This window comes from Zosterops lateralis (genome assembly GCF_965231275.1).
Source record: "Zosterops lateralis genome assembly, chromosome: 3".
In the NCBI taxonomy this organism is placed as follows: domain Eukaryota; kingdom Metazoa; phylum Chordata; class Aves; order Passeriformes; family Zosteropidae; genus Zosterops; species Zosterops lateralis.
This window is the reverse complement of record NC_139764.1, coordinates 91,381,529-91,397,568: the sequence shown is the minus strand read 5'-3', so window position 1 is coordinate 91,397,568 and position 16,040 is coordinate 91,381,529. Positions and strand designations below refer to the sequence as shown.

At 36.1% G+C, this 16,040-nt stretch overlaps 1 protein-coding gene across 1 annotated transcript in view; it reads right to left on the bottom strand.

Moving 5' to 3' along the window:
* The window catches only part of CSMD1 (CUB and Sushi multiple domains 1), a 1,076,561-nt gene that overhangs the window by 848,465 nt on the left and 212,056 nt on the right, over nucleotides 1-16,040 (bottom strand). Inside the window, exon 2 of the mRNA XM_083857383.1 lies at nucleotides 4,569-4,785. Coding sequence (XP_083713509.1) covers nucleotides 4,569-4,785 — 217 coding nt within the window. The remainder of the gene's footprint in view (nucleotides 1-4,568; nucleotides 4,786-16,040) is intronic.

The window sequence follows — 16,040 nt, the reverse complement described above, 5'->3', positions numbered from 1 at the left end:
ATTTCTCCTTTCTGTTTAAAAATATAGCCATTTACTATTTTGTCTTATATATACGACAAAGAAAAACGTCAAAATAAATATTTGGTAGCTCCTGGATGTCCTGGGTTGCAGTGTAGGATGTACACAAAGTATTTATTCTATCACCACCTTCATGAACCGTTAAACCAAGTGGGGTAGTGTTCTTCCCAGGCCCCCTGCCTTTGGGCTGTCTTCTGTTAATGGCCCATTAATGCCTTGCCCGTGACTCACAGGTAACTCCCTCCAGGAGTTATCTCTGTTTAATGCGCCATCAAGGACCCACTTCAGGACTCATCATCCCATTGTGAGATGCTCTGCCCAGGGGGAGGAGCCAAGCATTCTCACCTGGATATAAGCTGGGATTTGGGACAGTACAAGCAGCCCTTACCTACTGGATTCCCAGAGGAGCAGAGCTACCAGACCTTTCTACAGGATCACTGCTTCAGGAAGACCACCTCATCTGGACTGCTTCCACCATCCTGCTCAGGTTGTATTCTGATTCTGTCAGTGGTCCTTTGTGTTATTGCCTTTATTTTATTTTATTTTTTTACCTTTTTTCCTTTCTTCTTGTTAAATTGTATTTCTGACTTGGAGCCTCTCACTCGTTTTGCTTTCAAACCACGACACTGGATTACGCTGAATTACTGAATACAGTGCTTATGTGGAAATGATCCACAAGGAATACATCTGAATAATAACTGTTGTCAATGCACCCCACTTGCACCTCTGCTTCATTCATATGAGTTCTACATGCTGACAATTAACTGTATATTGAAAATGAAAATTTTCTTAGAATACAAAATGCAAGCAAAAACATGTAATTTTTCACAGTGTAATTATACTTTGAAATCTTTCTCCATCAACTGAAAAAGCAAATCTTTGTAAGTTTGTCCTGGGTTGCAGTGTAGGATGCGTCCAAAGTATGTATTCTATCACCCTCTTCATGAGCTGTTGAAACCAGGTGGGGCAGTGTTTTCCAGGACCCCTCCCTCTGGGCTGCCTTCTGCTAATGGCCCATTAATGCCTTGCCCATGACTCACAGGTAACTCCCTCCAGGAGTTATCTCTGTTTAATGCGCCATCAAGGACCCACTTCAGGACTCATCACCCCATTGTGAGATGCTCTGCCCAGGGGGAGGAGCCAAGCATTCTCACCTGGATATAAGCTGGGATTTGGGGTGGTACGAGGAGCCCTTACCCACTGGATTCCCAGAGGACAAGTGCTACTAGATCTTTCTATGGGATCACTGCTTCAAAAAGAGCACTTCATCTGGACTGCTTCCATCACCCTAACAAACAGGGTGTCAGGTTGTGTTCTGACTCTGTCAGGGTTTTTTCGTACTATTGCTTTTTATTTATTTATTTTATGTTACTTTACCTTCTTTCTATTAAATTATATTTCTGACTTGGAGTCTCTCACTGTTTTTGCTTTCACACCAGTACAAGCTTTAATGTAAGTTTCTTTCAATAATATAGAACTGAAATACTTGTTTTGGTTCTAATAGATGGTGAAATCACTTATCTAACTTCATGTTTTTCTATAGAATTAAGACTACATTATGCAACAAAGCATTATGATGACAGCTGGCATTAGACTTAAAACTTCCTCCTTTATATATCACAGAATCATAGGCACAGAATTCCATAGAATTCCCCCCTTCCATGGGAAGGATCCTCAAGAATTGTCTGGTCCAGCCTTTCTTGGCAAAAGCACAGTCTAAATAAAATGGCCCAGCATCCTGAATCTTAAAAGCATGAAATACCAGGGAATCCACCACCTCCCTGGGGAGATTATGCCAATGGCTGATGTTTCTCTTTGTAAAAAAATTTGTTTGTGTGTCCATTTTGGAACCTATCCAGAAGTAACTTGTCCCCTATACCCCTATTTTTTTCCATGTGACTCCTTGTAAAAAAAAAGACTTTCCATCTTCTTTTTAGCCACCCTTTAAATACTGGAGCACAGTGACAAAGGTCTCCCCTTCTCTAGGATGAACAAGCCCAGTTCTCTCAGTCCTTCCTCACATGACAACTTCCCAGTCATTGATCATCTTTGTGGCCCTTCTCTGTACCCTCTCCAGCCTGTCCACATCTTTTGGCATAGTGGGAGCAAAACCAAACACTCTATTCAGGGTGACAAGCCTTGAGCAGAATGGGACAATGACTTGTTTATCTCTGCTGGTGATGCTATAGTAGATGAACTCAGCACTCTGCTGGGTTTCTTTGCAGGAGCAGCACACTGCTCACTCACATTGAGCTTCCTGCCCACCAGGACCCCCAGGCCCCTTTCCACATAGCTGTTTCCCAGATGGATAGATCCCTGCCTGTGCTGCACTACTGGATGAAATATATGTGTAGAGATAGAAATATTCACACTATATATATATATTACATATGATATGTAAATTTTTTTTTTTTTTTTTTTTTTTTTTTGTCTGTGATCTTTACAATGATAAAAATAAAGCCACTGTAGCAATCTTTTACAGACAATTTTGGCCACATGTCTCAGAAATACACTGGATTCCAGAATGATAGTTGATTTTTTCTAGAAAAATAGGAAGATGTAAACCAGCACTTTTACTACCTTATCTTCTGTTAACTCTATTCTTCCCACTAATATCTTAATTCTCAACATCCTTATAGCTTACAAAAGCCTATGAGTACTATTACTACCAGCTGTAATTTATCCCTTAAACCTGTATATGCTTTAATAATGGACAAACCAAAGTTCATATACATGTAATGACTCCCTGTTTTGCTTTTCTTTCTCCACACTAAGAGCCCAAGCCAATTTATTCCATTGCCTATATGTGTTCCTATTTTCTTGGATTTTGCAATCAATAAGTAGGGAAAGTATCCTTTGCACATTTAGCATACTGAAAGGTCCTTCAGGCAGCCCAATAAACGAAAGTTGAATGTACTATTCATTTTTACTCAGTTTTGCTGTAGCCACTGTAAAAAAATACTATACAAAATATGGAGTGAGTATTACTTAATTGTTACAGTTTGTGATGGTGATATAGACACACAGCTATTTTTAAGGAAAAGCTCCAGATTTTGCATGGTGGCTAAAGAAACACAATTACCCAAAACATAGTGGAATTTTTTTATCTATGGGGAAAAAAGAAGTGTTTGCCCTGAAGTGGAACTTCCAAGATGCTGTCTTGCATCTGCACGCTGTGAGCTAAAAGACCCAGACTATAATTTTACAATATTTGCAGAAGGAATTGTCTTGAAATGTGTAGCTGCAGAGGGGTACACCTGTGAATGTTCTTTGTGCAGCAAAGGGTATGACATGGGATATGAGAAGTCAATAGAAACCTGTCATTCAAATTATGCTATGCTAACCTCTACATGCTGCAAAGCCAACAAATGCTTTTTTCTTCATAATGCCATTTGTGAAGCTAACTGATTGGCAAATACAAGTAATGAGAAGTAAAATATCTACTTTGTTGGTGCTCTTCCTTTAAACATTTTTTTTACTGAGATTAGTACAAAACAAGCAGGCATGTTAGATAATGCTAATAAAAGCATTTGACTAAAAAATGAATATTTCTCCTTTATACTGGTGATACAAGTACTAAAGATCAGTTAAGTACAGAAAATTAAGCCCACACGTTGTGCATCTAAATCATTGTACTCTGTACTACCTTCCAAAGTTTTCAAAACTTTTTGAAGTGAGTAAACAATCAATCAGAACATTGTTCTTGTCAAAAATACCCAGTGATGATACCCACCAAAATGTGAAACAAATTGGTGATGCTCCTACATTTGTTTCAGCACTATAGTATAAATCAGCAGCATATAAAAGGGTAATCAGACAACAGAACTGACAGCAGTGTTTTACAGTACTCAATAAATCTCATGCCTGAACAGCAAATGACAGAGCAGCGCTGAAAGCCCTGTTTGCTTTCCAGCTCTGCAGTCCAGACCCAGGAAATGACTGAGGAACTTAAAAGAAGACACCAATGAAATTAATGCTTCAAAACCTGAAGTTATAAAAAGCTTCAAGATCAGAAAGCGCCATAAAGCCTCCCTCTGACCTCAGTGGTATTTGGGCAGATAAGACACACCAGTTTCTGACCTTTAAAGATCCCTAACTGCTTAATGGAGAAGAATTTCAATTTTGGCAATGTCAAAAAATTTACAGCTGAACTCATCTCAGTAAGAGTTCTTTCAAAAACTGGTGCCCGGTGCCTTCAAGAAAGGGACTTATAGCAAAACCTGGATTCCACCAGCAGAAAAATAAAAATAATATACTGAAACGCAGAATATTTCTGTGCTCAGGGCCTTCACCAAAACTGACCTTGGACTGTGTAAATTTTAAGTACAAATGATGTTACTGATACACAAGCTAGGGCTATAAAAATCTGAAATTTGGATTAACATCTTTCTCTGTGAGATCTTGGAGCAATACTGTCAGTTGGCTAGGGATGAACCAAGGAAACACAATATATGTTCTAACATATCATCAGAACATATACTCAGGAGAGAGAAAGAAAGGTAAAGAGATAGACAGAGAAAGAAATTGGAAAAGAAAAAAAGGTACCTTACCTCACTTTTAAATTGCCTTGCTGTGGTTGTCCATCGTAAATTGACAAAATATCAAAATCTTCCTCGAGGGCAAAAGTATGAAATGACAGTTGTATCCTGTTACGTTCTCCTGTGATAATGATCCACGTGCAGTTGGCATAATTTGGATAACCATGAGGAAATCCAGGGCTTTCTATAGTACCATTTGGTCCCTGTACTAAGCCTCCACAGTTCTGACCTGAAAAAGAAGAAAGGAAAATTTGCAGTTGGTTTTCTGTTTCCTCACCCAGTATACATTCTTACATAAGAACCAATATGTAAATATAATTTTAAAATATTTTTTCTAGATTACAAACAGCACATAAAATTGCATTTATACCATTCTTCCCTTCAGATTAAAAACTGTCATAGCTGGATTTTCTGAGAAACTTAACATCTTTTTATGCAATGAATCATTATTGAAGGTTCTGTAGTATTAACAACATATTACTTATTCATTCAAATGTGAAATTTCAGTATTAGCCTTAATGCCATAAATTCAGCAGACTGATAGGTCTAATGGCAAAAGAATGTTCAAAACATTTTGGCAAATGCCATTTAAAAAGTTTTTATGTAAGTACTAAAATATCAGAATTTCTGATGTTCTGAAAACTTCTTTAATATGAAGAAGAAAAGTAGACACATATAATATGCTTTGTGTTGCAACTAACATCAAGATTTCTATACTTAGAAAACACAGCAAAATTTCTGTGGTATAATATTTTTAGTTCCGTGTGTTTTGTGTGAAGAAAAGTGGGGGGTTTTTTTGGTCTTTTTGATGGTTTGGTTGGTTGTTCGGTTTTTTGGTTTTGTTTTGTTTTGTTTTGCTTGGGGTTTGTTTTTGGTTTTTTTTTTTGGTTGGTTTGGGTGTGGTATTTTTGGTTTCTTTTTATTTTATTCTCAAAAAATAACACTAAGGGTTTACTCAGCAGGCCTTTGTATCTGGTTTGTACATCCTACAGATTTTGTGAGGGCATGATAGCTCATTAACGGGAAGTCCTCAGCAAGAAACCTTGACTTACAGTGCACACTGTTGCTAGTCTCCTACTTGATTTTGTTAATCCCCCACACAACAGTCCTGACTCTGAGCTGGAGAGAAGCTTTAATGAAATATTTAAAGAGAAAAAAATATAAGGACATTCTGTGGATTGAAATGCTTGGATTATTATATGCATTTTAAATACTTCAGAACAAGTATAATCCCACATTTTATTGTTACACCTAAACCAGAAGAGTATTTCTGACTACAATTTTGTTTTTAGCTTCCCAGAAGTGGGTCTCTCAGACAGATTCTTTCAGAGAAGTGCTGTCAAGTTCTTATGGGAAGTTTCTAAATCTCAGTAAGATGGATTTAATAAGAGGGATTGCTCCTAAAACTAAAGAAATTACAAGTAATCATTTTTTACTAAATTTCAAATATAATAACTCTAATGAAGATATAAAAAGGCTGTGGGAATTCAGGAAACTTTTAAAATAAAAATCTTCTTTGGTATACCTATCATTTGATTCACTTTAATAAGACATCTTTACTATCCAACATTTGCAGAGAAGGAAACTCTTACACCATGAACTTAGCATGAATATTTCAGTTATGTATTGTTCACTAAAAATTATCAGCATTCTTGCAGACACTTGAAGATGCATCGTATCCTTCTTCCTACAATCACAGGGGAAATGTCATACAAATACCACAAACAATTTAAAATAATTTAATTACTACAGAACTGATGTTCTGAAAACAGAAAAGGAAAATTATAGTGACAGTCCACCACCCTGTTAACTCTAAGCAGCTACTTCATGTCTCTAATATGGGTTTCAGTAAGTCAAGTACCCCTTGAAAGCTGTGCTGCACAGCTGCCTTCCTACCACTCGGGTGTGAAAGGTTTGCATTGAAAAAGGAGTGCATTTTAGCAATTCATCTAAAATCTGTCAAAGACAGAATCCCATTTTAGGAACAGAAATTTGTAATTCTAGTGCATAAAGAATACAGTACACCATATGTAACTGCATATGTAAATGCAGTATCTTAACTATATTTTTGACATCTGTGAAGACAAAAAAATTATGTCTCTAATCTCTTTGGGAACCCTAGAGCTGGCTTAAAATAAAACTTTATTAATCTTTGGTTTTAAGCTTTATTAACTTTATAGTTATATGGTTATAAAGTTTATAATATAAACTTTATTAACTTTTATTTTAAACTCCATATTGATGGGGTAGCAAGCCATCTCTCACAGCCCCCACATGACCATTACTTAGCAGTTTCCTTACACAGACACTTGTTATCTACGTGCAGAAGTTGTTGGAACTGCCAGTGATTGCTCCCAGTTTTATTCTAAAAGGTGTTTTGTACTCCTATCTGTAGATAACAGGTTATTGTGCATTACAATTTTGGAAAATAAACAGACTCTAATGAGGAATAAGTCAAAAAATGTTTTATCCCTGTTTAATTTAAGCATTTCTTACAACCCAGAGCCCTTTTTTTCTTCACTTTGTTTCTACTCTCCTATATATATATATATTCCTCTGGTTCTGAAACTATTCATACAAAGGTTCTGGAACTAGTCATACACATATTGCCTATTCACTTTGTACCCAAGAAAACATGAAGCAAAGGAGAATCATAAAGAAAAATTATTACTGTGAAATGCTATTTAGGTTTGTTCTTAATTTTATATGCATATATAAATATATACTTATTTACTTAGTGTTCAGTAAAAAAAAACCAGTAAAAATCCTAGAAGAAATTTAATACACAGTTAACTCCCAGAAAACTCATTGCTGCACATTTCAAGGAAGATTTTGCTTCTGAAGTAAGCAATACTTAAAGATTTAAGAGCTGTACAGACCCAGAAAACACATCTCCTACGTCTTTCCCTGCCTGGTTAAGACCTGAGCATGTTAGAAAAATGTAGCAGAATGTAGGAAAAAAAGAAAAAAAAAGCCACCTGCTATCCATATAATACCTATTTTGTCAACATATGTAAGTCTAAAACCTTCAGAACTGTCAAGTGTTACATCTCTTCAATGTGTAAATTCAGGATCAAACCACTTAAAAGCGATTCAGTTGGAGGATATACTTGGAAAACAGGAACAAAGAGACTTAGGGTGACAGGTAGCAACAAATTAGATAGCAGTTGAGCATACAGTATCCCACAAGAGATAATGCAGTTTCTGATTGCAGAGGCACCACAGGCTAGTAAGATTAAACTGATGAGATTAACAAACACATCAACAGGAAATGTTAAAAAAATATGACCAGAGATTAAATCATTCTACCAGGCTGAATGTAGACTGAAGATCACTGAATATACCCCAAAAAGGTCTACTCCTACATTTCACTTTACCTTTGGACTCTATGTCAAATAGCAAAATAAATACTGTCATTTTTCAAAAGATGTGCAGTCACTGATAGAGTACAATATGAATACACTGAATTATTTTAATACTAAAGGTGTATTAGACTGCCATTATTTCTATGATACCAGATAACTCTTTATATGAGTACAAACTATGCAGTTGTTATTATTATTCTGTCATACATTGTCTGTAAGAAGATACTTCTGGACAGCTATTTTTACCTTATGATATAAAAAGTGCATTTTGAAAAAACTGATGCTCTTGGGTTGTAGTTGAAAAATATTTTAAATGGCTGCTCTGTTATTCTATTTTTCAAAGTCACTTTGCACATCCTGTACCAGTCCTATTGCACCTGGTCAGGCTCAACATTTCTCAGTTGTGATCCTTAAGTGAGAGCTAATGAAGAAAACAAAACACTGCAATTTTGCCCTAAATACTGGTGTCAGAATACAAGTGGTAGAATCACGAGGAATCTATATATTTTTAATATTGCTTTCCTGTAAGATTTTGAACAAACTTCACAAAATCTAAACTTAGAAAACCCTTCCTAAAAGGTCTGATTTTTATTTTCCTGGGCCTTTAGGTACATACTCTCTCTACACACACTTCCTGCCCTTTTGTAGTCTGTGGAAGATTAATATATATATATGTGTGTATATATATATATGTATACACATACATATTTATATAATAATAGGAATTTTTGCAGGATACATTCATTTTGAACAAGAAAACTATAGAATGCATCAAAACTAACTCTAGTAAAGTCAGTGATGCTAAAGATATTTTGATCAATCATGAGAATGAAAATGACGTCATGTTTATTCTTATGACTGTAAGGAGCATATTTCATTCTGCAGCTACAGAGGCTAAGAATATATATCTAGCAAGACTCAATCTTCCTTATTCCTTGAAATAGTTCATAATATGAATTTGTTGCATTAGTAAATTTAATAAGTAAGAACAGTTGTGCTCAGCCAGATCAAAGGCTCACTCTGCTCAGTACCTTTTCCCCCACAGCAAGTCAAAGGAGGGAGGACTTCGACAAAGAGCTTCCCTCCCATTCAGGAGCAGCATCTCACGAATTTCTTAACAGGAAGACAGTCCAGTATCCTTGTCTTCGTGTTTAATAGTCCTTGATATTATAGTTCTTTTCCATGAACTCATCTCTGAGTCATCCTCTGAGTCTATTCTAACTTCTAGGGTCATTCAGGTATTGTAGAGGGAACCCAAAACCCACAAAAAACCCATTTTCGTGTTTGTTCATATTTTACCATCTGTTAGGTTCATTTGACATCCTAGTAAGTTTATGCATGAAAAGACAACATAGAGATGATCTTTTATGTATGCTTTCTATCCCACTCAGCATCTCACTGACCTTTGTCATGTTCCAGCTTCTTTTATTTCCAACTTCAAAAGTTCCATTTCATATAGGTGTTCTTTGCAACTAAGCAATTTTATCACTTTTCTGTGACCATTTTGATGCTTGCTGTGTTATACCCTGCATGAGACAGGGATACCAAAACTTCTTGTAATATTCCAAATGTGTATACATCATTTACACAGTGATAATTTTAATCCTTTTCTGTCTTCTCCCACTAATTTCATATCTTCTTTTCTCAGCTAAGTAGTAGCTTGACATTTTATGGATATAATCCATGGATATGGATTATAACTAAGATTTCTTTTCTCTGGAATTACAGTGAGGTTAGAGCCTGCCATTTTAGATAGAAAGATGTGACTTATTAGATTTCCTACATTTATTACTATGTTCATCACATCACATTTGTCTACTCTGAATTTTATCAAGTACTCTAACACCCCCTTACTTGGTCACATAAGGCTATTTTTTGTATTATTCACAATTGCTCCTCATTTTCATTAACTCATCACTTCCTATCATCACAGTGACTTCATTGCTTACCCTCTTTTGCAGATCACTTATGAGTGCACTGAACACACATGCCAGCACAGATTTCTTTAACTCCTGCCTTTATAAAAAATATCCATTTTCTCCAAAGGCACAACTTTTATCCAACCTTTTAGCAATGTACAACTTTCTTATGCCCTACCTGATTTATTTCCTTTGCAGCTGTTACTAGGAAGCCTTGTTCAATGTCTTTTGAAATTCTGATGACCTTTATCCACATTCAAGCCGACTCATTCAGAGAACTCCAATAGATTTGAAAAGCATATAATTTTAAACTTTTTCTTTCATATGTCATATTTAATCACGTGTCAATTGATTTTTTTTTTCCTTAATAGAGTTTCCTAACACAAATTTCAGGTGTTCCAGCTTTTACACTTTTATGCCCCTTGTCCCTTTTAAATATGGACATCAAAGGTGAATTGAAGCTAGAGATTACTTTTGCTGTGCAGCAATTTTTTTCCTAGATTGTCTTTTAAACTCTGGATAATACATGGTGATTGTGACATTACTGTTTATTTTGTCTGTTTGTTCCATAACCTGTTCTACCAAATTTTCAACTTTAAACACAGGCATTGAGGAATTTTCCACAGAGAACAGTTTAGGCATGGGAATTACAAAGCATATACTTTTTTTTTGTTGTCTTCCTTAATCTTCTCTTTATATTGTTACTATCTATTGGCCTAGCAAGACCCTCTTGCAGGATGCTTGCTCCACCTCTGTTCAAAAGAGGAGTAATTTTTAGTTTTACAGTGCTGGCCTGCAATGCCCCTGGACACGAATATTTGATTTCCAGAAAAACCTTCAGAGAGGGCCCAGCAGCCCCTAAATCTTACTGAGATCTTACTGATACACCTGCTTTCACTCACCTTACCTTGGGATTATCTCCCTCTGGCACAAAACAGCACTGACCATCTGCTTTCAATATATACCAGGATGAGTCCCATCATCTCTTTCCTGTTCTTTTTTGTGAGGCCTTAATTATAGGAGTTGATGGTTAGAGGCTTCAAAGATTTTAAATCCTCTTTCCTGCACAGCAAATTCAGACACGCATCTCTCAAGGCCCCAGAGTACCTCATGCCTGCAATTTTGACTCCTTTAACTCAAACGTGTGCACAATTGCAGAACTTTGTTAGTGCAGTGTTAGCCACAACTTAAATGACTTTGATCAGGAAAACACATGACAGCAAAAGTTTTGTAAATATGGCTTTTAATATAAAGGATAAAAAAGAAATGTTACTGGTAGCACAAAGAACTGTTATGTACATATAGAAGAAAAAAAGATTTCCTGTTGAACTACAACAGATAGCTAGAGATTTAAATTGTTGCTTCTGGTGGAGCAGTAGAGAGCTGTAAGACACGAACAGGTGGTTTTCACGCCTTGCTTCAACCATCCCTTTTTCCTTTCTCTTGTGTTTTTATATCCTGTCTTTGTATTTTCTTCTCTCCTGAGCTCTATTTAATCTGCCAGCACTTCCTACCCCTACTTAGACCTGCTGGCCCTGTAGCCTCTTCCATCAGTTGGCTGTGCTCAGCACTGGGCTTTCATCACTTCTTCCTCATTAGTATAACCTCAAACCATCTTCTGACTGTCTTACTACTCAGTAAGACTGCTATTTCCTAAATAACTTCAATCAAGAACAGAAATGTCAAATGGCCAGAGAGGCAAAGGCCCTATGCTTTGAGGACTATTTTAAATAGTATGTAGCATTTTCAAGTGTCCTTTAAAAATCCATAAAAAAACCTCAAAACACCGTTATGAGGCACTTTCCAGGAAATTAATCAAATTAGAAAGTACTGAAATCCTTTTAATTTAGGAATCACTGAAGATTTATTCACAAGCAAGCCACCAGCTTTACTGGCACAACTAGAGCATGCCCCAGCACAGATATGTCACAAAGAGGGCACCTGCCCCACACTAGGGTCCACTTGCTGTGCTTGCCATTGCTTTCCAACCTCAAGGAGAATTGGCTTCGGTACTTCAGATATTTAAACATACTCAAGACAGTCCTAGCACAATGTGAAATGAGAACAGTGTAAATTTACTCATTATGTTTTTGCAAGACTCAGGCAAAAATAGTTAAGAGAATTAGTGAGATTTTTTTTTTCAAAATTATTTGAGCTGAAAAAATTGATGTCTGGTGGCCAGTGACTGGGGAGACCACAGTGAGGGACAGCCTGTGCCAACCCCAGCCTGCCTGGCTGCTGCGCAGCACCAGGAGCCAGTGCAGGTGTGCACATTTGTGGGTGCTGGTGAACTTCTGGACAGATCTGGTGATGAGCAGGGGACAAGAAGACGAATACAGGCAGTCTTCTTCAAGGACAGGGCCCTGGGCTGGGTGACTACTGCAGCCTAGTGAAATTGTAGTCAGCTCCGTGGGTGGATGAGGGGAACACAACTGCTCTGGGCCAGAGATGGGAAATCGAGTGATGCTGCTGGTGCTGCCTGAGCTCATGTGAGTGTGTCTGACTCTGTTCATCCATGCAGCCAGCTGTGGACATGTATACATGTGTACGTGGTGTATCCTTGTGTTCTGTGTGCCTATTGGGAAAAGCTGCTCAGCCTTCTCACTGCCTGAGTATGGGAAAGACACGGGGCAGCCTCTCCTCTGTTGGCTGCCAGATTCAACCCTTCTAAACACTATCAGATGCTTCTGAGTCATCAAATATTCTGTGTCACTAAGGGTAAAAATAGAGGCAAAATTGCAGCTAAATTACAAAACTTAGATGGATTTCCTTTAAATACAGATGTATTTAAACCTTGCAATTTTTGGCTGTGACCAGTCTAGGACCTTCATGGAGTCTCTCTCACATGATATGCTTAAATGCGTGTAATAACCTTAAATTCTCATGCAGACTTTCACAAGATGACTGGAAATCCATCAATCTATAAAACATTTTAAATTCAGACCTTCTAGCCACAGGATATATATTCATTGATTGTGCTGATGAAACAGAAAAGCTGATGTTTTTAAAGTCTCAGATTAGTACTATGAGTGTCAGGAGCTGGGTTTTTGGACCATTTCCTATGTATACTTAAGTCTTTGTCCAGAACCCAACAGAAATTAAATTGTCCTAAAGGTTAAAGATCAATATTACTATTCAGCAAGAAATTCTGAAATAATTCTGCCATAATACTAGTATTGCTGTGTAACAGAGCAAAACATCTTAATTGCTGGTATAAAAGCTTTTATTTTAATGAAGTTCTAAATGCTGAAATGTAATATACATAAACTGGATTATACTGCCATTACAAATTGAGAAAAAGATACTTCATGTTCTCTTTTCAAGACTAGATTGCCCAAAAAAACCCAATAAATCAGTACTCACAAAGGTTAATGGGGAAATAAAATGTGGGACAATATTCTCTCTACAGGAAATACATTTTTTTTCTAAAAAGACTTTTAATACTTAAAAAAAAAATCCTGTGTATAACACTATCAACTCAGTGTCACTGGTTAGTAGAGGCAAAAAATAATAAGACCATAAGAGCTCTTTCAAGGCTACAGCTTGACAGTGTTTCCTTCTGACACAGCACAAAGTTCTTAATTAAAAGCAGATAGATTTTATGAAGTTGGCTTATCCCTTTTCCTTCAAAACTATATATTTTATCCCAGAAAAGCAAAGATCTTTGCATGCTCTTATTTTTTCCTTTGAATTTTCTCCAATTCTTTTCAAAGATTCACCAAAATGAAGGAAAGTGCATCAAAAAGAGAGAAAAGCAATGCAAGTTCTATATCAGATTTGAAATATGTAGAAGGCGGTGTTGAAAAAGTTATTTTACAGAGAGTAAGATCCTATATTTTAAAATTCTGAGCTAAATGTGGATATAGTACCCTTGGAAAAAAAGACTATTCTTCATAGATGCAATCTCATCCTGCAAATGGAGATCACTGAGGACAGGTTGGATTTTATTTTTCTACTTTTCTAAGATAAAGTGAAATAAATTGAGGCTTTAGATAAACATCACTACTACTGTTACAGTTGCTTAGCAACAGCTGGTAGAATTAGAGAGCATTGTACAGCTCAGGTAGATAAAAGGAAAACGCTGTTTTCATTGTTTGTGAAATACTCAAACAATAAAAGAAACTCTCTTCTGAGCTTTGCTGGAACAGGAGCAACACAACTGTAGGCAAATTACTCTGAGGATTTCTTTACTTCTCTGCTGCCAGACTCCTGGAACATACAGGATAATTGTCTGTACCAAATCTGATCACTTCAGTATTGTCACTTTGACTTTTATTTTTTATTCATGCCACTCTCCCAGACTACTTCATTGACAGCCTTCCTCACATGTCACGATCTCAGAGCAGCTTTTCTTATTATAATCTTTGTCACAGGATGCCTACACCATGAGGCTGAAAAGTCTACCATAGTTCAAGCAGTTTGATTTTTAAACTACTACTAAAGAACTTATTGTCAAAAGGCCCAGTTCTGAAGACCAGGAAAAATCCATTTGCCTCATTGTAACTGCTCCATGAACATCAGCTACATTAACTACTTTCTCTTCCCTGAAAGTTATTACTTTGTGCATCACTTCTGTCATCCACCAGGCTTTCCAGCATTTTTTCCATTGTCCACACAACCAGTCCAGGAAAGGTTTCATATTTGTTCATCTCTGTTATTTGAATTCATCCTTTCTTTGCATTTACAACAGAGTGGAGTCAACTGATATCAACTGAGAAGGACAAATACTATTTTCTAAATTAAATGGCTAAGTCATAATGAGGAAAAAGTATGAGTGACAATAAATTTTTCAATAGTCATTAGAGAAGTTTCGTTTTCAAAGACAGAAGACTTATTTTTAGAATTTAATTTAGAAAGATCAGATTACATTACATTAGGTTTTAATGTTAAAACCATCACTTTGTTAATAAAAGCACATTTTGCAGGAAGAATTTTTATCCATAACTTTAAAAATAATATTTTATGGATCTATTGCAAGAAATCATGAAACATTCTTCTAGACAGGTGCATTATTTCTATGCACACAATTGTGCTTCTGATTTAGATGTGAATTTTATATAAAGAAGAATATTTGCACTATGCAATGTATATGCAAGAAAGAAGAATGAAAAATTAACATTGTAACAGAACATATTACTGCAGCATTAGCAAAGTTAAATATAATCAAAACATAGGTAAAGGGACAAGGTATAAAATAGAAATTTACACACAAAAATCGTATACAATCTATGACTTTCAATAACATCACCAAAGATCGAATGATTCAACAGACACACAGTCCTTCAAAATTATAAAATCAAAGTACAGCTGTGTGAGACATTCTTGTATGGAATTGAAATGATCTAATAATCTTAATCACAGGAAATTTAGTACCTGATGTTTTGCAACTTACTGATAGGTTTGCACAGTATTAAAGTAATTTCTTATTTTAATGGGGCAATAGGATGGCATGAAGGGTGATGCAGCTGCTGTGCCTGAGTCATGATGTCAGTAGCTAAAACTTCTGCACAGCTATATTCAGACTGGAGAAGTTCACCACCATCTTGCAGCTTCAATAACACACACAGCTGAATGAGTAAGGTCTATAGGTCTGATTCAGTATTGCTCCAAATCCTTTGGCCTTATCTACATGAATTCAAATTGGAGCCAAAATGCTGCTAGTCTGACTTGGTGCCCTCAGCTCATATTGGAGTAAAATGAGTAAGGAATAAGATATTTCTCTGTGTCATTGCAACATCTAGTTTTACTTCTCCCATATAAAATATAATGTTTCAACGCTAGGTCTTCCACTGTGTAAATCTCAAGCAATTATTCATATTTGTAAATAATAGCAAGTATATTGTGAACTGTAAGAAAAATGCAATCATCATTAGCTTTAAGGTACAGATGATTAGAATAATATTTTATAAATAGTGTATATATAGTACATCTATTTACTAATTAAATACCTGCAGCCCAGGCAAATGATTCAGATATGCTACAGAAATAAAAGTAGAAATCAAATAAATTAAGAGACTTAGATGACAATACAAACTTAAACTATAAAGAAGCAAGAGGATATTTATGGTATTACATAATTAAATTACTTCACCTAACAGTGCAACACTCTAATGATATATCACACAAAAGTTTCTCATGAAATTAGGGTGGATGCTGTTTTTAAATACCAAATTGAAAAAAAATCACCCAAATATTCAATT